The sequence below is a fragment of the Odocoileus virginianus genome, unplaced genomic scaffold, assembly GCF_023699985.2.
Source record: "Odocoileus virginianus isolate 20LAN1187 ecotype Illinois unplaced genomic scaffold, Ovbor_1.2 Unplaced_Contig_16, whole genome shotgun sequence".
Taxonomy (NCBI): Eukaryota; Metazoa; Chordata; class Mammalia; order Artiodactyla; family Cervidae; genus Odocoileus; species Odocoileus virginianus.
In genome coordinates, this window is record NW_027224333.1 from 289,217 (window position 1) to 316,236 (window position 27,020).

The 27,020-nt window shown below is 42.9% G+C and overlaps 1 protein-coding gene across 3 annotated transcripts in view; it reads left to right on the forward strand.

The window, feature by feature from the left end:
- ARHGAP6 (Rho GTPase activating protein 6) overlaps positions 1-27,020 on the forward strand; it is a 511,877-nt gene that overhangs the window by 233,990 nt on the left and 250,867 nt on the right. The window contains exon 1 of one of the 3 annotated variants that reach the window (XM_020911576.2): positions 1,540-1,900. The exons of the other annotated variants lie outside the window; for them this stretch is intronic. Coding sequence (XP_020767235.2) covers positions 1,856-1,900 — 45 coding nt within the window. The 5' untranslated portion in view covers positions 1,540-1,855. Of the gene's footprint in view, positions 1-1,539; positions 1,901-27,020 lie in introns of those variants that run through there. 3 annotated transcript variants of the gene reach the window in all.

Genomic DNA, 27,020 nt, shown 5'->3' on the forward strand with positions numbered 1-27,020 from the left:
AGTCTGATTTCTCTCTCTGGACACAGCGTTTGTGAGAATAATCCATGTTGCCGTGTCCAACAGTAGCATTTTCCTGTCATTGCTGAGCAGTATGTATTCTCTTGTATGGAGGCACCAAGGTTGGTTCATCACAGACCAGTTGATGGACATTTGGATGGTTTCCATGTTGGTGATTCTGTTTAAAGATATTATGAACATTCTTGTACATGAGAAGGACACTGGCCCCCATTTCTCTATATATTTACAAGTGGGGTCAGAGGGTAGGCATATGGTCAGCTCTAGAAGATGTAATCTTATAGTTTTCCAGGCAGATGAACTGTCATGGTATCTAGTAGTAGATTCTTTAGGATACCTGCACCCCTGGCTTCACATTCTCACAGCTGTGAAGAATTGACACATGTGCATGCATGCTCAGTTGTGTCTGACTCTTTGCGACCCCAAGGACTGTAGCCCACCAGGCTCCTCTGTCCATGGGACTCTCCAGGCAAGAATATTGGAGTGGGTTGCCATTTCCTTCTCCAGAGGATCTTTCCGACCCAGGGATCAAACCTGTGTCCCCTGCATTGGCAGGCGGATTCTTTACCACTGAGTCACCTGGGAAGCCCGGAATTGACACAAGCCACCCACAAATCCATCCTCTACTTGATAGCCACCCGTCTTGGGCTTGGAATGAATGATTTCACAGAGTCTGGAGTTTCTCTACTCTGGTCCCAATCCCTACCTTTATCTGGATGTAGCTTGTGAGAGGCTGCTGGCAAATCACAGAATATCAGGCTTGGGGAGGGACCTTGGCGCTCACAGTGCAGGCTTCCACCAGGGGATTACGAAGTAGAAGTCAGTTTTAGGTGGCGTTGTGAATCTGCAGTGTGTGCTAAAATCATTCGGTTAATCTGGCAGCATTTGCAAATAGTGTGCATTTCTTCTCTTTCCAAATCCTCGCTGTGTTGTTTTCTGATTTGCTAAGACAAAGAAAGGAGGGTTCCGAGCACTCCCCCCACCCCCAACTCAGCTTCATCCTTGCACCCACGCTAGTCCTCAGTGCCAGCTGAGTTCCTGCTGATTTTCCAGGACTCCCCCGTGCCGCCGGATTCCCTAGACATGCCCAGGTCCTGGACGCCCTCTGGGACTCAGTTGACCCGAAGTGGCGTGGCCCAGCAAGCCTCCAGACCGGCCTCCCTCTCCTCAACAGCTCCCTGAGGCAGCTGACTTGGCCCCTCTCGGGCCTGCCCGCTCCTGAGGTTCCCGCCACTGAGATTCTCTCAGAGGAAGGCTTTCCAAAGACCGAAACTCCACCCTCGCCGGGGGCCGGTTCCGAATCGGCTTTCGGCGTCAGGCCCACACCTCCTTCAAAGTTAGTCAAAGTCTCTTTCTTGGAAACCGAAGCTCTCTCCCTCTCGCTGGTGGTGAAGGCGTTAGCAGCCCCGGCCCTGGCATCCCGGGGCCCGTGGGCTCGGGGAGGGGCGGGGTGGCAGGCGTTCGGAGCGCCGGCCGCCCTGACACCTGTCGTGGGCGCGCTCGGTCGCTGTAGCCCCCAAACAGCTGGCGGCGGCGGTCGAGACTGGGGCCCGGCTGGAGCGGAAGGAATTAAACGCCCGCCCATCGAATCTGACTCGGCCTCTCCCTCCTCCTCCTCCTCCTCCTCCTCCTTCCCCTTCGCCGTCGCCTCCTCCCTGTCCCCACCGGCTCCGCGGCGGGACGCTGGTGCCCCGGACGCTTTGCACCGCGCTCTGGGCGCAGGGAGCAGGGCTCGAGTCCAGGGGCTCCCCGACGATGGCGGTAAAATAGGGGGACCCCAGAGAGGCTCCACGACCCCAGCCTGAGCCCCAGAGCCCGCCACTCCTCCCCCGGTGGCGACATGGGGGACCCGGTGAACCGCGAGAAACCGCAGCTGCACTATGCGGTGAGTGTCCCGGCGCGCGCAGAGGCGACAGGGGGCGCCACACGGCCGACCTGGGGGGACAGCGCGGAGTTAAAAGGATCCGGGGCTCCGCAGAGGTCCTCGGTGTGTGATTCGGGGGAGGGGGTTGGAAAGTGCCGCGTGCATCACCCCGAGTGTCACCTGTTCAGAAACTCGAGTGCCCCTTAGAAAGGGATCCCCCACTCCCAGAGCCCGTGGTCCTCTGCCCCGCGCAGTGGTCACTGCGTTTGGGGCCGGGGGCTGGACCCTGCCGCCGCCTCTCTGGCCAAGGCTGAGAAATGGGACTCCCGGGGCTGGGCTCAGGTTCGCCTACCCAACCTTTGGTGATATACACCGCAAGAACCCACAGAGGACGGGAGGCAGGGCGACTTAGCGATCCCAGCGTGTGACCAGTGGACCCTCTGGAGAAGCCCTGCACGGCGCCTTGGGGTGCGCCGGTTTGCTCCTTGGAAAGGGGGCGTGCATCTCCCTAGGAGTTTGTAGCGGGGCACAAGATTGCACGTTTTCTGATTTAATATAAGAGGGTGGTAGGGTGTCGTGTGTCGGCGGCCTCCCTGTTGACTCAAATATTCCACATTTCTCGGGGTTCTACTGTATGCCAGACACTGCGCGGAGCGGGGGACAGCGGGACACACCAGACATAAAACTCGTGGAGTTTGCCTCCTTTAAAGAAGGAGTCCAGATTTCTAGGAGAGTGATGGGACCGACCAGATCCAGACTGAGACTGAGTTTCTTTTTGAGAAAGAGAGAAGACTTAAGAAAGAAAAGCCCGTTGAACCTAGAGATGTTTCTGAGGAATGGGTACTACTTGTGAAGATTCTGAGCGCCGCCTCCAGGAAGCCAACAGGCATCTGTGTTAATTTACCCCAGTCTTTGGACATGTCTCTGTAGTAGATGTGTGGCTTTGACGTGGGGCACTGCAGTTGTTCTGGCATCTGCTGCTTTACTGAGTTCTCCCTGACATGATTTTCACTATTGGGATGGGACATTCTGGGGGCCAACTTTCAAAACTGGGGAGAATTAACACGGAAAGTTGGGAATCATCAATATTTATAATAAGGCAGAGGCAGTTATCTGCTGGGAATTTGTGTCCTCCACAATGCACTCTCCACATTTAAAAAAGGGTAAGCTTTCAAGGAAGGAGTCGAGGTGAACAGGGGTGGTAGGTGCAGAGGTCCCGGGGAGCTGCTCCAACTGGTTCCCGAGGCCGTAGTAGAGTGTCTGGTTGCGGGCGGGGCGGGGTGGGGGGACACGACAGGTTGGGCTCACCGCGACCTTCTGTGGTTTCACTTTGCTGTGCTGGAAAAAAAAAATGAGGGCCTGAATTAGGAAATCGTTAAGGTTCCTTCTCAGGCACCCGTTCTAGGAACCTATGACGGCTCTTTCTCTAGTTTTGCCAGCGTTACTTGCCTTGAAATGCCCGGGGAGACACTAGTAAGTTACTAATGCCTGTTCTTTTTTTTTTTTTTTTTTTTTTGAGACACTAGCGCTCAGCGATTTGCCTTTTAAAGCGGTATTAAGGGCAACCCGTTTTCAGCAGAGGTTTCTTTGCACAGAAATATCTAGGGTCTGTGCTCATTATGTCTAATCAGCATCTCATCCCACTACCTTCTTCTGATTTTGAACTGTGTGCTGGTGCCCTTTGAATTGTAATCTGAGGTGTCAATATCATTTACAAGGTGAGGGAGGAAATGTGAGAACTGACTCCTTAAAAAAAATATATTCATTGTATGAATGATTATTGCCTTTACGCAAATACACCCAATGCATCATGAAACAAATTAAAAATTATTTTCAATCAGATGTCTCATTTTCCTAAAAGCAAAAGCTTAAGAGTCAAGCAGATGTTAAAGCCTCCTCTTGTTCTCTGAAGATATGCTGATGATATCACCCTGTATTCTAGCACAGATCACTACATACGTATTTTCTGATTCAAGACTCAGCAGGAAGATTCCAGAGAGAATATGTTGGCTCTCAGGTCGGAAGAAGTCACCCCGGTCCTCTGAAGCATACTTTAGAATGACAAAGCAGCAGCGCTCAGCAGCACTGTATCAGTCACAAGTCAAAAGAATGTTCTTTATTAAGTGTGACCCATTGTTTTTCATATTAACATAACCCTCTATGGCTTAAGATCTATTCTAACGATTCTCTCTTTGTCTGCTTCCCCCACAGTGATTGAGATAATTCCAAGAGCTTCTTTTGCCTTTTTGCATAAACATTCCTCTCGTTTTGCCCAACTTGGTTTTGCCCCATTGTGTATTATCCTGGAGTCCTGGGGGCTGTTTTTTTTTTGTCTGTATCTTCTAGAAAAGAATTATCCTCAGGTGTCCTCAGTACCTCTTGCTGCCTCTGAAATCTAATCCAGGGGCAAGTAATACTTTCTTCAGTGCTTTTTTTTTCATTTGGCCAAGGGGAGACTGCATTTAAGAAATCAGTGGCTCACATTTTACTTAAATGTTCATCAAATATTTTTGTGGGCCAGGTATTCAGCCATTTTTCCAAAGATGATTAAATAGTGAAAATCTTAAGAATTGCTATGAGTTCTTCACTCATCTTTTCAAATGGTCCTAATAGTGACAAAGAGAGAAATACAAAACACTTAAGCAGAGAAGAGCATCCTGCATTTATAAAGTCAGTTAGCACTTTCCTGAAGTATAGCACAACCGTCTTGTTTTATCATCAAAACAAAAATGCAGCCAACATTTTCCTCTCAACCTTTCCTCCCACGGTTTTCCCACATGGAGTTTATGGTGACTCCATCCTCCCAGCTGGGTGTCATCCTTTGATGCCTTTTGGTGACTTGGTCAGCTTTGCATTTTGAAAATCCTCCTTTGGTCCCAGGATGGGGTAGAGGGTGAGGAGGCGTCAAAGTGCGTGCTTCCTGGCATTTGGAGCAGGGAGACATGAGAGGAGATGCTGTCTACCTGAACTGAGCTGGAGGTTGAGTGCAGTCAGCATATTTTAGAGATGCTTAGGATACTGAACCAGCCAGACTGCATTTGGAGGGGCTATAGAAGGTCAAGGATGACATGCACAAATCAGTGCTTGCCTGGCAGCACTCCTAGAGAAACTGCAGCTTCTCACTGTTATTGTCTTATACACGTTGCAAAGTGTTTGGATGCTGTCTGTGTCAATTTCAGCCTCAAATCCAGCTGGTGGGTTAGGTTTTCTATTTTGTGGTTGAAGAAATCCAAGTTTAGAGTGATGGAGTTCAAGGTGGCACAGGTGGAGTTGGTGACAGAACATAGAGTTTTATGTACGTGCCCTGATCCCACAGAGCTCATTTGATTCAGAAAACTGAGTTAAAAGAGCCAAATTTTCCTCCCTTTTTCCTCTTTTGTCACCATAATAAACCAACAATCAAATATCCTACTTTCAGTGACTTAATGTTACCCTTCATATGGTTGAATTACACAGCCAGATAGCTCTTTAACTGGACTGCTATAGACAAGACCCCAAATTTGCACATCCATTAAGTTGAATGCCATTTCATCATGTGTTTCTCAGCCTCGGCAAAATGAATGTTTTGAGTAGGATTGTTCTTTGTTGTGGGGCCGTCCTGTACTCCGAACAATGTTTAGCAGCATCCTTGATATCTACCTACTAGATACCAGTACCATAGCCTCACCCACCCCCAGTTGTGATAAGCAAATGTTTCTCCAGACAGGGCCAAATGTCCCGTAGAGGGCAAGATTGCTCCCACTGGAGACCCCCTGGTCTATCTAATTTTCAGGTATATATTTTTTTTTTTAATCCTTAGTGATAAACTACTGTAATGATGTAATTAGCCTCTAACTAATAAAAATTTAAAAAAAATAAATAAATTAAAATTTAAAAAAAAATAAATAAAAATAAATATCACTAATTTTCAGGTATATTTTTAAGAAGATGTAACATTCACTGTGTAGTGAGACTGAGAAAGAGAAGACGGAGTAAATGTTCTGAATATTATATATATTCTATTCAAAGAACATGCAGAACTTCAAAGAAAGACCAACACAGAGGTTCAGAGAGAGCCTCAAATGCAGCCCGAGTGCTGGGGGTATAAGAATGAGTCAGCCTAGTTTCACTGATCGCGGCCTTAGCAATGTTCTCCCCCTTTTGTTGAGCCCCCAAAAGTCAGGTCGCTTGGCCTGAGTTAAAGATTACCTTAATCTGCCTTTCCCAACAGTCCTCATATGCTTTCTTCCATTAACTCCAAAGAGAATATTGCAAACCTTGATCATCCACCAAGATCTTGTGACATATGCCTAATTTCATGGCAACCTGTGCAATTAAGTATTGTGACTTCAGTAGAATCACTACACTGAGTATTAGTTTTAGAACAACTTATCGGAGGCATTTTGGAACAACTTACGGAATACTATTATCCCCAGCATCTCCCTGGAGGCACTCACTTATTTTCACCCTCTTTTTGTGAAAGAGAAACAATAAGGTTTCATGTTGCTGCCTGTAAAGATAAGTCTATGGATGGGTTACGTGTGTTCTGTTCACTGAGGTGTGGCAAAAAGCAAGGGACTTAGGCTCTGATTTGGGATATCCCCCCATGGAGTCTAGCTGTCAAGATGCAGCCATTTTCGTCCCTTGGACTGGTCCACTTCTGAGCTTCTCTGCTGCTGACATCACTTCCTGTTTGGTGCAGACCCCCATCCTCCATGCTCTTGACCATGGCCTCGTTACTAAACGCTGACTCTTTCTCTACTTATGGTTCCTCCTCCCTAAGGAACCCACTGGAAGGGCTAAGCTGCTTACCCTGGCAGGGAGCTTTTCCTCACCCAAATCTGTTGAGGTCTTATTATGAAAGTTTCCAAGTTTGCTTTCTATGAACATTTGATTTTGAAAGACTTTAAAGCCATTAAGTCTACTTAATAATTCAGTGGTGTTGGTTACAGGATGGGTGTGTGCGTGCTCAGTCGCTTCAGTCATGTCTGACTCTTTGTGACCCTGTGAACTGCAGCCCACCAGGCTCCTCTGTCCATGGGATTCTCCAGGCAAGAATACTGGAGTGGGTTGCTATGTCTTCCTCCAGGGGATCTTCCAGACCCAGGGATTGAACCCGTCTCTCTGCATTCCTGGAGGATTTTTTACTGCTGAGCTGCCGGGAAGCCCCTGATTACAGGCTATTCTTTGGTATTCCAAAGACACCCAGAACTAGGCAGCTTTGCAGCACTGATCTGATATGGATAAGTCATCATCCATCAGTTCTGCCAGTGTAGACAAGTTAGGAAATTCAGCGGAATTTGTACTGGCCTGCTGCATGGCTCAGAATTCACTTTTATAATACTCTGCTTGCTACTCATTTGTCTCCTCACGAAAGCCCAGATTTTGCAAGTTACAAATCAGTGGGAGATTACTGAATCACCTTAACACCTCTACTAATGGTGGATACCTTTTCCATTCCCCATCCCCACCTCCCGACACACTTTCTTTTCTGCTGCCCTGAGTTTCTCCTGAATATAACCTCTTTGGTCTGGAACTCTCATCATCTTAGGAAGCCACATCTCCCATCCTTCGAAACACCTTTTTTTAAATGTTATTTATTTAATGATTATGGCTGCGCTGGGTCTTCGTTGCAGTGTACAGACTCTTTGTTGCTGCCTGTTGGGATTTCTCTAGTTGTGGCGAGCAGGGGCTACTCCCTAGTTGCTGTGTGTGGTCTTCTCATTGCGGTGGCTTCTCTTGTTGTGGAGCACAGGCTCTAGGGCATGCGGGCTCAATTATTGTCGTGCGGGGTCTCAGTTGCCCCGTGGCATGTGGGATCCTAGTTCCCTGACCAAGGATCAAACCCATGTTCCCCTCATTGACAGATAGACTCTTAACCATTGGACCACCAGTAAAGTCCCTCAAAACCCTTGTTAAGCACCACTACTAGTTGATAAACAGCCGTATTCCTGTTGCATGTTGTGTAGCAGAGATATCTGTTAATCATAAGAAAACAGATACTACCCTTGGCCTCAGTCCTTTCTGATCATAAACTTGTATTATTTACTTTTTCTGTTCCCCATCTGGTGATAACTCTGAACCAAATTCACTTTAGTCTCATCTTGGTCGTGATATTATTGTCCAGTTGTATGTACTCTTCACTGGGTTTTTGGTTTCTCACCTGTCCCTCACCTGTATCACTCTTGGCCTTTTCTGCCTCAGTATATGGTCAGTGACTTGGTGAGCTGCCCAAGCCAGACACCTAGGGGTCATCCTGAAGCCCTCCCTTTCCTGCATCCCCCACCTTGAACCTGGCCCTGCCAGGTCTGTTTTCACAGCACTCTCCAAATTCATCCACTTCTTTCCACCTGCACTGCTGTCATCTAAACCCGAACACACAGCATCCGTCATCCTCACTAAGACAACATGATAACCCTATAGTCCAGTCGTGGGACCAGTTGAGATCTTTTTAAAAAATGAGGTTGTGACATTTCAGAGCTTAAAGCTCTCTGATTGATTTCCATTACACTTAGACCAATACCTTCATCTATGACCTTGGCCTTCCAAGTCCTCCTACATAAATCTCCCTGCTTCCTGACACCCTCCCTCAGCTTAACACTGCTCAGCCACATCAGTGTACTTTCTGTTCCTCAAATGTGACCAGCTCTTTCCTGCCCTGGATCTTTGTTCCTGCTGTCTCTTCTGTCTTGGATGTTGTGTGTGTGTGTGTGTGTGTGTGTGTATCCTGTAAGCTGCGGGGGAAAAAACTCACTTCCTCAACTGCTCACTCCAAAGTGCTTCTGATTCCATCAATCCACTGATCATAGCACACTAGATGCTGCATTCGTTTTCTGCTCCACTACTTAGTATTATATTAGATGTGTTGGACTCCCTACATTCAGGGCAAGGACCTCATCATTCTTTTCCCATGATATTCCCACTGCCTAGAATGGCTCCTGGTACAGTATGGGCACACAATAAACATCCATGAGGAAATGAATCTGGCTACTTGAGTGATTTCACCTATACACACCACAATCCACAGTGGATTCAAAACTTTGCTCATCATCAGCTGATGATTGCAGAACACACTGGCTCGAGGGCTTCACCCAATTTCCACTAAATGAGACTCTTCAAGCCTAAGGCTTGGCATCAGTGATTCTGACAACAGCCATGTTTGGAAACCACCAAACGATTGAAATACATGGCGGACCAGATATTGTTCAAGAAGCCTTTACAAAGTCTAGATTCAGTGGTAAAGGGCATCCAGAGAGTTCAACGTAGGGCTTCTCCTGAGGTGACTCTGAGCTAATGGAGTACCAGTTTTCAGAGAGGTCTTTTGTTTTGTAACCTGACATTTTCATTTCAGCTGAATGCACTAAGAGTACAAGAGGTGTAGGAATGCTTCCTCTCCCATAGTGTGAGGGCAAAAATGTCCCTCAGCATCTGTTTTCTAGGCAGTCTAAGCCAGTGGCTCTCAACCAGGGGACACTGAGAAATGTCTGGAGGCATTGTTGTTGTCACAACTGGCAAGGCATGCTACTGACATTTAGTAGGTAGAGACCTGAGTTTGCTTTGTCCATTTCAGTCAGTAGTGCTGAAATTAAGAAACTTTGCCTTAGATTTATCTCTGTAGACATCAACATCTTTGCTGTTTGAGAGGTTCGTTTTGTATTGTGCTCTCTCAAGTGAATTGTATGTCTTTCCCTACTGTTTAAGAGTGAGAAAAAATGTGAGTTGCCTCTTCCAGATGTGAGTGAGTCATGGCTATGAGCATCATGTTTCACACCGTGGGGGAAGGGTGATGGTGGACCTTCTAGAAGCCTCACTGCCTTGGGCTTTTTGCTTCTTCACTCCTCAACTCCTGATGCCCTTTGTCATCTTGGATCTTGTTTTTAAACATTTCCTGTCTTCTCTCTTGTGTCAGACTTCAGCTGACTTCTTGATGCATCAGTGTCTAACGATCTTGTCTCAGTTCACTACCTCTATTCTGAGATAGCTGGAATAGCAGTTTATTAAACATGGTAGTCATGGCTCTAGAATTCAGTTCAGTTCAGTTCAGTCTCTCAGTCATGTCCAACTCTTTGTGACTCCATGGACTGCAGCACGCCAGGCTTCCCTGTCCATCACCAACTCCCGGAGCCTACTCAAACTCATGTCCATCAAGTCGGTGATGCTCTAGAATTAGTGATCATCATCTCCCAACTAGGATGTGAGGGATTCTTCCAAAGCCTGCATGCTTGGATGTGGAGTCCATGACTGTAGGTGAGTGGGGAGCTAGAGTCCATCACTCTCCAGCAGTCACTTGTTGAGGGTGTGATGCAGACTGGCCTGCTCTGGGGGAAATGCAAAGGCACTGAAAGAAAAACAAAAGTGAGAAGGAGAAAGTTAGCTTCTCTCAGCTCTTCTCTCTCAACTCCATCCTGGTTAAAAATCTCCCAGTCAAGACACACCTCCTTGGTCCAATGTGGGCCCCTCAACAACCCAGGAGGACAGAGTGACAAGATCAGTCAGATTTGAGTCATTGTCCATTTCTATTGCTAAGGAGGCAAACTGATTCAAAGGCATTGGATTTAACATAATAAGTGCTTAATCCTTTAGAATTTTAAAAATTATATAATTTGCTTTGATCTTCATCATCCTATGATTTGTACTCAGACTTAAATGGTTTCTAACTATCCTTGTTTCTCTATATTACTTCTTGGAGTGGCAAAGTCTTACATGGGAGTATTTGATTGGCTGGAACAGGTTATTTGATTTCATATTAATTTTAAAGGGGAGAGGGAAGGTCTCCCATTAGTCAGAGATGTGGACTATTGGCCAATAATTCTATATAATGATATATTGCCTTGAAATAGCAGTTTGCATGATGAAGGGTTAATACATGAACAAATGTCAACTGCAAAAAAAAAAAAAAACCCACAGAACTCCCAATCAGCCCAGGGTGCCAGGTGTGTTGGCATTCTGTCTGCCGCTGACAAGGATTGTGGGGCCCCTTCTCAAGTCCTGGCCACATCAGTGAATGTTAATTAGCATGGCCTGTCTTAGATTGTAAGTTCTGAAGTAATGGGGGAGTAAATAGTTTTAAAAGTCTTAGGAATTTACAAAATTTTGGACTAAGAATGCCAAGGTTTACAAATGAATACAGTTAATTTAATATCTTTTAATGTACCTTCTCAGATTTTCTGGTTCTAATCTTATTTTCAGAAGACCAACTATTCTGATTTGTTTTGTTCTTAAGTACTTTCTGAATACTTAAAAACTTAAAGATAGATCAAATGAAACAATAAGGACTACCACCCATCCTTATATGGTACTGCTTTCTCTGTCTTTATGGTGACTGCTTGGATGTGGCTGTGGGATACATCTCAGTTTGGGTAAATTATACACAAAGTACGAGACTACTTTACTCAGATATGAGCAGTGTTGATGAGGGCTCTTTCTTTGAAAAATGTCATGATCCTTTGAAATGAAAATAAAAACTGGTCAGGATTTTCTCTCCGTTTTTTTGGTTGTTTGACACAGTCTTAGAATTCTTCCAAGTTAAATTTGTATAGTAAAATTTGAGTGTTTGGAGTGCCAAATACATTAGATTTCTGAGATGAAGTTTTCAGAGGAATTTAGAGTTATGGCTTTGGGGGAAAGTTGCCATGGAAACAGCAAAAGATGTTCAGATGAATCAATTTTAAAAATATTTTTTGAATGACCCCTTTATATAGCTGATTGAGATCTTGGTAAAGAAAGGTGTCCATCCAAGTGAAATAAAGAGTCTAAAAGTATGTCACCAGTGTGCGGAGCACTTCGGTTGTGTATTTGCTGAGCTCCCCTGTGCCAGGGAACACAGGGCATGAGCTCTGCCCATTGTGAACAGGACCCTTGGACATCACTCTGAAGTCCTTACTTAGCAGTGCCGTTTTAATTCAATCCACAGAGTAATAATTGTTTAGCAAGAAAATGGGATGTCAAGTTTGCTGAGGGAATTTGAAAATGGTCACATGTAGTATTATTTATGTGAGTATTTATGCACATGACCTGTAACAGTTCCATTATGATGTCAGTTTGATGGTCTGAGCAAAATGTAAACCACAGTCTTAACTTCGATCTCAAAAGATAAGGTGTTCTCCCACCTTAGCTACTGACTCACAGAGAAGGGCATTGTATCCATAAGAATGTGACAGGAAACAGATGGGACACTCAAAAATGCCTAAGGAAAGGACTATTAACCAGAATCAACAAGGGGTGGTAAGGTACAGAGAAATTAGCAGTGGGGAAGCCGTGACCACAGGGAGACAGAGAGGGTCCACCATTACCAAAACCCATTGATGGCCCACCTCGCAGGAAGGGACCCTGGAAAGGTACCCAGTGAGGATGGCAGCAAGGGCAAAATATAGAGAAGCAGGGGTGGAGTGGGATGAGAGATGAATACTCTGACCTCTTGGTCTTCTGCTCACTCATCTCCTTCTAGTACTAAACCCAACAAAATCCACTGAGATCAGTTTCAGAGGGCAAAGGCCAACACAGAGAAGGGAGGACATTTTTTGCTTTGTTTTGGCAGACATGGGGGAGAATTGGCAAATAGAAAATTCATCATATGCTTGTCAGTCTTGTTTGAAGTTTAATTGCGTTAAGAAAGACCCTAAATTCCTGAGTATATAGAGGACTCCCAAACTGCTTACAATGGCTCTTTCCTCTCCCCATGGGTTATCTATATTACCATATTTAAGCTAGTAATGTGTCATGCCAACTCCATCTGTATATGATGTGCATGCCTTTAATATTCAAAGCTTGTTAAAGCCCTTACTTATCACGTATTATACAGTGATGTATTTACATAGGTATTGTAATTAATTTAAAATCAAGAAACTCCATACTTAATTCAGAAATGCTTTGATCTAAATTTATCAATACAAACTTAAACTATAATAAATTCCTTTTCCTCTATACCCCTGGGGATAGTTTAATGACTTTTCTAAAGAATGATAAAGGAAGAATGGATTTAGTCTTTTTCTGGCTGATGGGTGAAGAGTTCTAACCATTAAAGTTATACATCAACACCAATGGGTTAACCTGTGCTTTATTCTCATTTCTGTCTGTTGGTAAAGGAGTGCTAGCAGCTGAAGACTGCAGTTGAACCATCGTGTACTCCAGTAACTTAGCAGAGAGAAAGCTCCCATTTCAATCTTGACTGCAGAAAGGGTCTCTCGTTCTTAAGTTAGTTCCTCCTCAAGGCCCCTGTGTTTCCACCTTCATAACATCCATCTTGCATGTAAATTACATCTTTAAAGATCATATTCATTATAGAACTGAAAAATCCAAAGGGACAGAGACCAAAACCAGGGCCCATGTCTAGACTCCATCTCCTGGTCACATGAAGCATGTGCCTAGCACTTAGTGTGTGCTTGAATGTCAGCCAAGTTACTCAAGAACTCAGTGCTCTTAGAAGTACTTAGACTGATTTACCACCTTAATAACAGCCAATATTTACTGAATGCTTTCCATGAACTCTGGACATATTACCTGTAGTATCTCATTTAATCCTTTAAAGACCCCTGTGAGGTAGGTCCTATTATCACTCCCACTTATAGGATGAGGAAACCAAGGCACTGAGTTTAGGTCTCTTTCAAGGTCACAACAGCTAGTAAGCAGTGGAACTGGGACTCAAGTCCTCATCAGTTTGACTGCCGAGTCTCAGCGCTTGAACCACTGCATGGTGGCTGACTGCAAAATGGCACTGGGTTGAGATGTTACCTTTGAAATGACAGTTTTAAAAGCTTTACATAAATCGTAAATATTCTAGACTCATAGGAAGTTGCAAAAGTACAGTAAAACCAAGAGAGTCCATGTACCCTTTATCCAGCTTCCCTCAATGACAGCATCTTCCATAATTACAGAACAATTTCAAAATCAGGAAATTCACATTGGTATAATGCTGTCAACTTGACTATAGACGTTGTTCCTGACTCACCAGTTTTTTACATGCATTCCTTCATATTTTGTGAGGGAGGGAGGGACAGTCAGAGGGAGGGAGAGCGAGACAGAGAGATGTCTGGGCAATTTTATCATGTGTCTAGATTGGCGCATCTGCCACCACATTGAAGATATGAGACTGTTCCATCACTACAGAAGAGCTCTCTCATGCTACCCCTTTGTAGTCACACCCACACTACCTCCTACCTCCTTCTCTAATCCGGGCAACCACTGACCCGTTCTTCATAAAATGCCACCTTTTAAATTACTTCCTCTGTCCTTCTGGCACAGCAGGAACATTCCTGTCTCCATTGATCATTTATGTCAGAAAGGTCCAGAGACCTAACAGAATAAACTTAAGGTGAATTGACAATGAGATCCGAGAGGATTTTGATGTACTTGTTGTTAGTGACATATACAACCACAAATAAAGAACATCCTGTTTGGTATTTTTAGCTGAGCATTGTGGTTATTTTGTAATTCCAACTGTTGTGTTTTCTTTAGCAAAGTGCTTTTACTTGAAACAGCACAGAATTTAGCTCCTGCATGAATGCCCCATGCTCCTTCTCTGCATGGCTGTTCTAGTGGAACATCCATTTCAGGAATGACAACTGCGTGGTTGAACTTGCAGCCGCCTGGAAAAGGTACAGGAGAGCAGGCACTGTACCGTACAAAGGTATTTACGAACAAGGATAAACACAAGTCCCACATGCATTTGCAGTAGCCATGACCCAGCTGGGCAGCACAAGCGTTATATAAACCCTGATGTTAATGGTACACATGAATTTTTATTCATTCAGTTTGAAGGGAGTGGCAGTTCATAGACCTCTCTTGGGGAAACGTTTGAACCTTATCAAGATTAGCTGGTTCAAAAAAAACCTTAATAGCTGTTTTTATTCAGGATGGCTGCAGAGTGAAACCTTATCATTCGGGACACAGTTCTAAAGACTTCCTGCATTTCTTTGGTTCCCACTATTGAAAAAAAGTTGTAAAAAGAGCTGATGCTGCCTGATTCTTCTAACATAGGCCCACTCTTATTGGATACTTGAATTATTGGTTTTTACTAATTATCAGTTTTACTATGTGATTTCCCTTGATCTTTATTAGAAACAGAACATATTTTTTAAAACCTCTTAGACCAACCTATTGCTTTCAATTCAGTAGGCAGGGAAGGCCCTCATTACCCTGTGGGTCCTTCATATCCCCTTGTAGGAACTGTAGGAAGAACCTGGGTGTGAAGAGCTACGGGGCCTTCCAGGGGATTTCAGCACTGGGGGACACTATTTTATTTTGGATATCATTAGAAAGGAATGAAATAGAGAACTCCAGCCATGCATACACATGTGCACACAGACACACAAAATGTTGCTTTATGCTGTGTTATCGAAAACGTAGAATTGTCTTTCTTTCAGTTAGCTACTGATACACTAAATTGCTGCATAGAAAACCTACTTTGAAAATCAGTGGCTTAAAACAACCATCACTTATTTTCACAGACGTGTGGCTTTATTTGGGCAGAACTCAACTGACGGAGCCGAGGTCAAGCTGCCAGCCCTACAGGGCTTGACTTCTTAACAATTCCATTCTACATGTGTTTATTCTAGGACCTAGGTTGGTGGGGCAGCACTTATTTGGAGAAGTGCAGATGCACAATATGACAAGTGGAATTGACTAAGGATTCTTAATGCACAGGCTGAGCTCAGGCACACTCTCATCTCTACCCATCTACCATTGACCAAGGCAAGTCATGACCAAGCCTGATGTCACTGAGTAAGGAAATATACTTCCTCCATGATGGGGCCATGGCAGGGGTGTGAGCACAGTAAGGGGTGAAGAAATAGGGCAAATCATTCACTTTCCCACAGTATGTAATCAAATTTTGAAAATACTGACATTTTTAAGAAGATGCAAATCTATCTCAATTTTTTCCTATTTGCTCAATGATTCCTTTCTGTTACGTATATCAATATGTATTTCCTTATGACCTAATTAAGCAAGAGAGGCAGGATAATGGGACAATCCTTCTGATACCAGTCTCCACAAATCCACATTGATTGGATATGTACTGAATAGATGTTGAGGGAATATTTTAGAAATAGACTGAATCTATTAACATTTAGACAGAATCATCACAGTCTTCCCCTGTTTCCTTGGGCTTAGCAACACTGGTTTCTCAAGATATTAAAAGGAAAACATTCACCTCCCAGGAGATTTTTTAATTCTTTTTAATTTACTAGTATCACTTTACAAAGATTTATAATTTTGGCTCCCGTTTTTAAAACTGTCTTCTGAGGTTGTGGATGAGGTCATTTACAATCAGAAGAAACAAATATTAATACCGTAGTTCAAACAAATCAGAGCTAACATTTGGAAATTAGCTGATGAGTTTGATCAACTTTGCCATGTACATGGATAAACGAAATTAAAAATCATGCACACACACAGAATTTCCTCTCTGAAGTTTAAAACCTTTGCCCTGTCTTCCTCTAGCAAATCAACTGACTGAACAGTTGCCAAATCCCATTTTGTTTTTCAGTTTGCTCTGTAGGTGGTCACACCTAGTAGAGCGCCTAGCATGTCACAGTCACCCAGTTGTCTAACTCGGAGGCCAGCAAACTATGGCCCACGGGCCAAATCTGGGCCGCTGCCTGCCTTTTTTTAACAGCCTGCAAGGTAAGAATAGATAAGTATTGCATTTTGAAATAATGGGAAAAATTCCAAAGAAAACTAGTTCATCACATGTGAACATTATGTGCAATAAACCTTTTAGTGTCCATGAAAATAGCCATGCCCTTTCATTCACATATCAACTATGACTGCTTTCAGGTTATACCAGCAGAGTTGAGTAGTTGCGACAGACTCTATGGCATGCAAACTCTAAAATATTTTTTATCTGGTTCTTTACCCAAAAAGTTTGTGGATTTCTGGTCTGAAGCTGTGTCTCAAATGACCACAGATGCTGTAGATAGATCTACTGTTATATAAGTGTGTTAGTGTTAGTGACTCAGTCATGTCCAACTCTTTGTGACCCCATGGACTATAGCCTGCCAGGTTCCTCTGTCCATGGATTTTCCAGGCAAGAATACTGGAGTGGGTAGCCCTTCCCTTCTCCAGGGGATCTTCCTGACCAGGGATTGAACCCCAGTCTCCTGCATTGCAGGCAGATTCTTTACCGTCTGAGCCACCAGGGAAGCCCACTGTTATATAAGAGCGAGGGCAAAAGAAAGGGAGCACATATGGTCCGTGTAGAGAAGAAAGTTGAGTATGTTCAGACAAGGGCAAAATAACACTGAACATTCATTTATTCACTACAATGTGTGGAGAACCAGATGTGAGTCCAGTGCTAAAGGAAAATTTCAAAAAAGGATAATATCTAGTTTCTACTCTCAGACTTCCTCTTAATTAAAAAGTAAGATGCATTCACATATAGCTTGTAGTGTCTAAAACCTATCCTCTTTGTCTCCTTCTCTAAGTCACCAGAAAACCCTCTGCAAGTTTTAAGTTAAAAGTTGTGTTTTCTCATATCTTCCCTCATAGGTCAGCTGGTAAAGAATCTGCCTGTAATGCAGGAGACCCCGGTTCAATTCCTGGGTTGGGAAGATCCCCTGGAGGAGGACATGGCAACCCACTCCAGTATTCTTGCCTGGAGAGTCCCATGAACAGAGGAGCCTGGCGGGCTACAGTCCATAGGATTGCAAAGAGTTGGACACGACCAAGAGACTAAGCACATAGCTTATTTTGTAAACATTCTAGGCAGAAAAATTTTCGCAAACTTTGCTATTCTTACCCCTTCAAAATGGAGAGTTGAACTCGGAAAAATGTCATTTACTCCTTGGTTTAAAGTGCTGGCTCTTGTTTTGCATTTGCGATTTTTACATTAGTTTGTCCAGAACTCCCTCAGAGCAAAGAATGTAAAGGGCCTCCAAGGGCTGACCCTAAAAACACCAATGCCGTTTTCTTTAAACTCTTTAAACTCTATATAGATTGCTGAGTGCAGCCACAAGAGCTGGGTGGTGAGAGAGCTGTTGGTCCTCCAGGGCAGCCTGTGTTTTGCCAAGGGATGTGGCCCCATCTTATGCTTTGTGATGTTTCTTTTGGCTGACTCTTCCACATTCTTGTGACCCTTTGAATGGAGATGTCTTTACAGCTTTAGCCCTACAACCTGACCTCCCCGCTATCATTTCCTGCAGGTCTTGTCTTAGATCTCAGCAACTTCCTGAGTAAATATCACCTTGGTGTCTCCTAAGAGGAACTTGGGATGCTCACAAAACCCGATTCTCACCATATGTGAAGCATAATGTCCGAGCGTGTTCTTGTCATTGGACTCTGCAGGAGGCGAGCCTGGAGTTCCCTTCAGTTCCAGAGTGAGGGGCAAGCTATGGAACAGGGGCACTGAGCAGAAAACCGGGTGAATGCCCCTGAGGGTGGGGATCCTCTCACCCCACAACAGGAAATTCCAGTTGAAAATAGAAACCAGGTCAGCACCCTTGTGAGAACCAGTGTACTAGACTCAGAAACCGGCGACTTGGGGCCTGTGAAGGCTGCTGTCAGAAGTCTGTGAATTGGCCCGAACAAGGCTGTTGTGTTTTAGGGCAGTGAATTGGGTGGTACAAACTCAAATGAAACGTGATTTATCTACTTTCACAGTTGTGCCTGGCTGGAGAGTTATGGGGAAATGACTTAATTTCATACATTTGTCATGTTGACCAATGGTCAGTTCTTTAACTTACCATGATAAGAATTTTTTTCGTTGGTTGTTAAGGGGCAAAGGGTTATTTTGTAGAACCTATTTAAAAACCTCTTGTTAATTTAATTAAAAGATCTCAATTAATGATTGTTTCTTAAAATAACAAGATCTATAATTAACTTGGAAAGCTCACAATATTACTGGGTTGCTAAGGAAGTTAGTGGCTTTATGACTAGTCTGATGAATTTCCAGAATATCTTTAAAGAGAGTCTAGAAACTTTATCATAGCTCTTAAAAGCTATGGAACAGGATGTCATTTGGGGAAGTTTCATTTGCTTGCTTCAGCTTGTGATCCAAATTTGGAGGAGACTAAACTTCTCCAGGGTTTTGTCTGCACATTAAGTTAAGAATATGTGCTCTAAACCTGTGAAGAGTTTGATTGGGGTTGAGGGGATAGGAATATTGAAAGAGAGTAAAATGGACACTTTTGACTTTAATGAGGAAAACCTTGCATGATGGAAAAATGCTGTCTGTTGGTTGGTTGTCATAAGCTTTAAAGTAGTATTTTACAGTGGAAAAACATGTTGTTTGTAAGACTGTTTTTCAGAGGTTTCTTTGCAACCTTTCATTTATTTGTTACTAAAAATACTTTAAACATTGCAAACAGCAAAATCTTGGTGTATAAGTAGGATTTTGTTAAAGAAGAGGTGTATTTTTGATTTATATTCCATATGTGTGTGTGAAGATATAATACTTTCCACAAATCTATAGAGATAGAAAGGAGATTAGTGGTTGTCTGAGGCTAGGAATGGAAAAGTGGAATGACTCCTCATGGTCACCAGGAATGTTATTAGAATGACTGAGATGTGCTCCATCTCGACTGTGGTGATGGTTGCAGATTTTGGTAAATTTATAAGTGAATTTTATGATAGGCAAAGTACATCTCAATAGAGTTGTTTGTAAAGAGTAGGCCTGAATAAGAGAATAAGAAAGTATATACTTGCAAATGAAGGACTGAAATCAACCTTACACAGCCAAACTTGAAATACATTAGTAAAATTATAGTATATATTTTTCCCTTCTAGACCACCCACTTAGAAAATAAAAATGTAAGAAATGAGACAAAGCCCCATTTTTTATTCTTTATTTGGGGTTCACACACATCTGACCAAGCATACATTTGTGGTTAACACAGAGACATCCTACTGAACTAGACACTCTAGACTTCTAAGAAATTCAACTTTCTAAGCAAAGTGCTATCTTAGTTTTGTTACAATTTCCGTTTTAAACAAAGGCACATTAGAAGGTGATTATTTGCTTTACAACACTATTTTCTGTAGTGCTCTTTTAGCAATCACAAAATCATTATGTATTTAAAGCAGTATCCTTAAAAAAATAAAATTCCACTGCATCCCAGCAGCATCCATTACAGAAAGCAAAGTGCATGCCCAAGGGTCCCTCCTCCTCTCCTTGCCTAGGCCTGTGTGTCTCTGTGAGTATGAAGGCCTGGCACTATGTTTGCAGCTTCATGGGAGGATGTGACAGGGGCCCCCAAGTTCAACAGCTCTCTAGCCCTAGCTCTTGGCTGCAAGACTCTGAGAAGGCCAGAGGATATGTGGCCATAGGTCCCTGCTCATGCTCCTGAGCAAACACACTTGACTCAGGTTTCCAGTGAATGTGAAAGTGTAAGTTTTAGTCACTCAATCATGCCTGACTCTTTCTTGACCCCATGGACTAGGTAGCCTGCCAGGCTCCTCTGTCCATGGAATTCTCCAGGCAAGAATACTGGAGTGGGTTGCCATTTCCTCCTCCAGGGGATCTTCCCAACCCAGGGATCAAACCTGGGTCTCCTGCATTGCAGGCGGATTCTTTACCATCTGAGCCACCAGGGAAGCCCTTCTAGTGAATCATGGGGTGCAATTCAGAGATGCCCACCCTTACTCTTTTCTGAGGGCTGTGGAACCAGATCAAGCTGGCTGTGGCACATGTATCTTTTATGCCTGGAGAAGTGATGTTTATGGCAAGATATCCAGGCTGAAGAGATATTAGGTTGGCCAGGAGAGGGAGAAAGTCCTCCAGAAAGAAGGAGTGGTTTGTGCAAAGACCCTGAACAAAGAGGGATAACAGGTTCAAATAGCTGAATGAAGGAAGTTCAGAGTGAGTAAGGGGGAGAGAACATAAGAAACATTTGGAGAAGTGGATGGGCGTGGGCAAAAAGAATGACAGGGTCTTGTAGGCCACAGAATAATATTGGATTATAGCCTAGGACCAAGAAGAAGCTATTGAAAATTTTTAAATGGTGTGATGTGTGTGTGTGTATGTGTGTGTGTGTTGTGATCAATTTCCTCATACATAAAAAAAGACATGATGAAGTTGTGTTAGAACCTTTGGATACTCAAGATAGGAGGTTCTTTATTGCCAGGATATCCACAGGATCTCCAGCCCAGGATATCTTGTCAGCCCCAATAGGAAGAATTCATGGATGACTGCTGTGGGATTCTGGGCTTCCCTGGTGGCTCAGATGGTAAAAAATCCACCTGCAATGCAGGAGACCTAGGTTCGATCCCTGGGTTGGGAAGATCCTCTGGAGAAGGGAACAGCTACTCACTCCAGTATTCTGACCTGGAAAATTCCATGGACAGAGGAGCCCAGCAGGCTACATATAGTCCATGTGGTCACAAAGAGTTGGACACGACTGAGCAACTTTCACTCATTCACTCACTTTGGGATTCTACTACTTTAATGTCTACTTCTGACTGTTCCTGGATCCTCCTGCTCTGTCACCCACTGAGCAGCAATGACTACATCTCTCAGGTAACTAGGAACAGAGAGAATCCCATTAGTCAGTTCAGTTTGAGCAGTGGCATCTGTGCGAGGAGAATGATGTCAGCATGTCTCTTCATGGGCCCCTACTATTCAGTGACTGTTGGTCAGTCAACACCCCTGGACCAATCAGATATGGGTAAGGGTGGGTTTTTGTTACCTGGAGGGAAGTTTGTGCTCTCGGAGCCTCCAGCGACTGCCAACCTCAGCAGAGATGAATGTGGGCATGGAGAGAATTGTGTTGCCCTTCTTAGTAACAGTCCAGCAAACCACTGCAAAGAGCAGCAATTAAAAAATCTTACAGAGTTATGGCAAGGACAACAGATATTGTAGGTGAAACTTATACAGTGCTTGCCTCACTGTTTGCAACAACGCTTCTCAGTTAGTGTGCACTGAGAAGTTGGTTGTTATTTTTGCTATTAATCATCCCATTCTTCCCACCCCCACACACTATGTCACTTCAGTAGATTCTGCTTGACGGGTTACCAGGTTGGGGTCTTCATCTTTGACGCAAGGACCAGTGATAATACCTTCACCCAATGGATGGATGATGTATAGCTTTATTTTCATAGTTTTTTTTTTTAAAGTTATGTTGTTGAAGTCATTTGTTTTCTTTAGTTATTAATCTCACTGCTTCCTCCAGGATTTTGTTGAAAAGCATTTCATCATGTTTTGGTTAAGTCATTTATGGTTAGCTCACAAATTCCAGTCTCAGGAGTACAGTTACTCACAAATTCCTTAGGACATTCACTGTGTTAGCAGAAATTAAAAAAAAAAAGAAAAGAACTATAGGATACATTCCTATATCTGATTCTATATTCAATTCTGTTGAATTTCATCATATACCCCCACCCCATTTACTTCCAAATGGCCAGTAAGCATATGTAACATGCATACAGCTCACAAATTCCAGTCTCAGGAGTACAGTTACTCACAAATTCCTTAGGACATTCACTGTGTTAGCAGAAATTAAAAAAAAAAAAAAGAAAAGAACTTTAGGATACATTCCTATATCTGATTCCTATATTCAATTCTGTTGAATTTCATCATATGCCCCCACCCCATTTACTTCCAAATGGCCAGTAATCATATGTAACATGCATACAGTTGGCCAATAAGGACATGAAGACATGCTCAACATCATTAGCCATCAGAGAAATGCAAATCAAAACCACAGGGATGAACCATCTTATAACTTCTAGGATAATAGTCAAAATGACAGATAATAACAAGTGTTGGTAAGAAGATGGAGAAATTGGAACCTTTGTACCCTGCTGGTGGGAATGTAAAATGGTACAGCTGCCACTTTGGAAAACAGTCTGGCAGTTCCTCAAAAAGTTAAATATAGAATTACCATATGACTCATCAATTCCACATCTAGATATCTACCCAAGAGCAGTGAAATCTGTATCCACATACAAACTTGTATATGAATGTTCATAGCAACATTATGCATAGTGGTCAAAAAGTAGAAACAATTCACATGTCCATTAAGTAATGAATGAGTAAATAAAAGTTGGTATACCCACAAAGTGGAATATTAGTCTGCAATAAAAAGAATGAAGTACTGTTGCATGCTATGGCATGGATGAACCTTGAAAACATATGCTAAGTGAGAGAATCCAGACACAAAAAGTCACGTCATATGATTTCATTTATTTTGAAAGGTTCAGAATAGGCAAATCCACAGAGCCAGAAAGTAGATTGATGCTTCCCTAGGACTGTGTGGGAGACAATGGGGAGTGACTACTAATATTTATGAGGTTTCTTTTGGAGGTGACAACAACGCTCTAAAATGGTTGTAGTGATGGTTACAAAACTCCATGAACATACTAAAAACTATTGAATTGGACATTTTAAATGCATGAATTATATAGTATGTGAATTTTATCTTTATAAAGTAGTTATAAAATTAATAAAGCCAACCAATGCCAGACTTGAATGATGTATTCCACGGTAAGGTCATTGTCTAAGGACATTTACCTATGGAACAAAAGCTCCTTGGTTATCTATTGGATTGACCAAAAATTTCATTTGCATTATGGAAAAACTCGAATGAATTTTTTGCTAGCCCAATATTTATGAGTTGGTTTGCCATACATGTACTTAAGAAACTTCTCAGTTTACTCAAAATATATATGACAGGCAGTTTATTTTATGTTGTGAGAAACAGAATGAGCAAGGGCTGTTGACGAGAGCATAGTGTGGCCTCTCACTGAAAACTTGGGAATATTTTAGGGCCCCAAACCCACATATCCCACACATTAATTAGGGCCAACATGCTGGGAGCAACCATAACTGCCAACCACAGGAAACTAGGATGCATTTTATGTGGACATTTGTAGGCAAATGTAGCACAATCTGTTTAACTGGTGTGGTAGTTGTGGTGATGGTGTGTGTGTGGGGGGGGTGTGTTTGTATGTGTTTACTTTGTGTGTGTGTGTGCGTGTTTATAGCAAGCTCAGTCAGAATGCCCTAGGCCACGTACCACGAACCTCTAAAGGAAGAAAGACTAATATCTTGGAAAATGCATTCTTGCTTGCTCTCAATTGTTCAAGGATTACCCTCCTCTGCTGAGGTCCAGTTTAGTCTTCTATTGCCAGGGGATCGAAGTGAGGAGAAGATGTTTCTCCATATACCTCCTCTGTATCGAACATTTTACTCTGTGCCTTTATGTGTACTTTCTAATCATAAGAACAACTTTCTAGTGGGGGTTCTTTATCCTATTCTATAGATGAGGAAACTGAGGTTTGCAGAGGCAAGTAAGTTTCCCAGAGTCACAGGGTATTAAATGGTGGCACTAGATTTTGAATTTCTATTAGCCGACTCCAAAGACCAGATTCAGACTCCTTCATGTTAAACTGTTTTTCATCTTCCCAAGGGGAAATGATACCCTTTAGTCTTTTGCTATTGACTTAATTATAATCATTAATAAAACTGGAGCAGAAATTGATTATTTGACTAGAAATTAATTGTACAGCAATTCAGTATTTCGTATAGGAACCAAGAATTTCCAGTATCCTTGCCAGACCATATCCATTCAAATTCTAAAGTTAGTTGGGTTTTTCCCTGTGATTATATAAAATCATATAGTAAGCCCTTAGTTTTTAGGATACAAGCCTGCAGAAATGACTAATGATAAAGAAAGAAAGGAAAGGAAGGAGGGAAGGGAGGAAAGGAGGAAGAAAAGGGAAAAGAAATTCTTCTGAGAAGTTGAGCTGGGATCTGGAGAGCATGTGCTTTTACCCGGTGGTGTCATCCTCATGAATTTTGTCTTACAGAAGGAAAGGACATGTTACCCAATTGGTAATAGATGCACGAGAAACTCATCTTGAGAAATAGTAAGTGTGAAAAAGCAATTTTAGGCAAAGAAGGGGCAGTGAAGAGGAGAAGGATGGTAGAGATTATGTGCTGGCAACATTCTGGTCACCTAGGACTTCAGAGTGGGCATCACGGCCCCTTAAGTGGTGGAGGTGACTTTCAACAGTGGGATAGCAGTTTGCCCGTACTGTTAACAGGGGAAAAGAGAAAAGTCAGTAAGGAGATAGAACCAAGAACTGCTCTAGCATTCGCAGGAGAGGCAGCCAGCAGCCCCATGTGGCCTAAGGCCACTGATCACCACACTGAAAGGACATCAGTCACAATAATTGTCACTGTGGATGGCTGGAGACACCCTCACTTCATGTGGTTATACCGTGACACACTCACTCAGCTCTGTATTGGATCTGCATTTTCACCTCTAATTATGCCTGTAAGACTAACTGGTTCAGTGGCCTAAAAAACAAGAAAATGTCTCCAGCAGAAAAATGAAAGCTCTTCCAAGAAGATGGTTAGAGCATAAACTTGGGGCTATCCAGGATGTGTGCTTATCTGGAATGACTCATTCCCAGATGATCCAGGGTCGCTGAGGATTTGCTGTACTGGGCCTTAAGAGCTGTAACCTACTCTTTTTAAAAAATATTTTTGGAGACATTTTTCCTTCCTGAGGTTACCCATAGCGGTATCCTTTGACCACATTTTCTTTGAGGTCTAGATTAGGAAAAAAAATATCTATAACCACCCGCAAATACAAAATTTCTTAAGGAGAGGCTTTCAGGGGCATAAAACTTACAAACTGAAAAGAAAATCTGGTTCCTGTTGGCAGGCGCTGTTACTTTCATTGAGTTTTAACTACATGGAATGGTTTCTAGATAAATTGAACAAATGCAAATTAAAAGGATTATTTTATATTTTAATCTATACATTCCATTAAAAGGACTGAAGATTGACTTGACTAGATTGAGAGTCTTGACGCTTAACGAGCCTCATGTTCATCTTTAGACTCTTGCTCAGGTGGGATATGTGGAGTTAAAATTTAAGGCTTTGATGCAAGGGTGACCTTGTTGCCAACCTGAAGACTTCTTGTGACTATGGCAGGTTCTGGAGCCAAAAGTTAGGGTGGTTTCCATTGGTGGGGTACAATACAGCTGAGCAATGGGAGATGCCATGGGTGGAGAGGCTCATCTGAGAGATGAAGAGAATGGCTTTGCCTCTGACCCCGTGAATTGGCCAGGTGGTGGTGAAGATGGAGAGGAGAGGCCAAAAAGCAAGTAGTACCTGGAAAACATAGAGTATTTGAACTCACATATCTGTAACATATTAGCATTCATATATTCAACATTTTCTCCTCTCCTGCCTTGTATAGGCCTGGCCTTTCTCCATCTATGTGTCTTTTTGAAACATTGCAGGATATTTATCATTAGCACCTCAACATTTTCTCCTCTCCTGCCTTGTATAGGCCTGGCCTTTCTCCATCTATGTGTCTTTTTGAAACATTGCAGGATATTTAACATTAGCACCTAATTATAGGTCCGTTTCAATGTTAGAACCTGTTTCATCTCTACTTTAACATGGTTTAAGTATGTCTGCAAAGGAAGAAAATTTACTTACATTGTTAACCATCGCTTTCATGTCTCAAAACATCAGATTTGTTTATCCGACAGATTTTGCCAAAGAGGCAGTGAATGAAATTTTAGTTTTCAAGGATGTTTGAAGTTAACATTTTGCAGTAGATAGCCAAGCTCAGTCAAGCAACACTTTCTTATGAAAGCATCTCCAAGCTCAACATAAATCATGCCTTAAAGTAACATTCAGCTTTCAGACCAGCACTATCCAGTAGAAATTTAATTCAAACCACATAGGTAATTTAAATTTTTCACAAAAATTAGATAAGTTTTCTTAAAAAAGGTAAAAAGAAACAGTAATATATTTTGTTTCACTTAAGACATCTGAACTGTTACCATTTTGATATGCAGTCAGTAGTAAAATTAGTAAGGACGCATGTATATATATATGTATGTATATTTCATTTCAGTCTTTGAAATATGGCATGTATTTTGCACTCCTAGCACGTTTTAATTGCGACTAGCCACATTTCAAACACTGAATAGCCACGAAGGCCAGTGGCTACTGTAGAATAGCCACGAAGGCCAGTGGCTACTGTATTTGACATTAAGGCTTTAGAGGACTGAATTAGAACCCAAAAGGCAACAGATTTGACTCAGTTCTCTGCTGTGGAAGTTTTCATATCAATCAGTGGGCCTCTCCACTCTCTCCCATCCTACAGACCAGCTCTTGGCACCCCAGGACTGTGTTTCTGTTCTCCCACTGAAGCACTCAGGATCTAGAGTCTCGATAGGTACAGTGTGGGTGGAGTCATGTTTT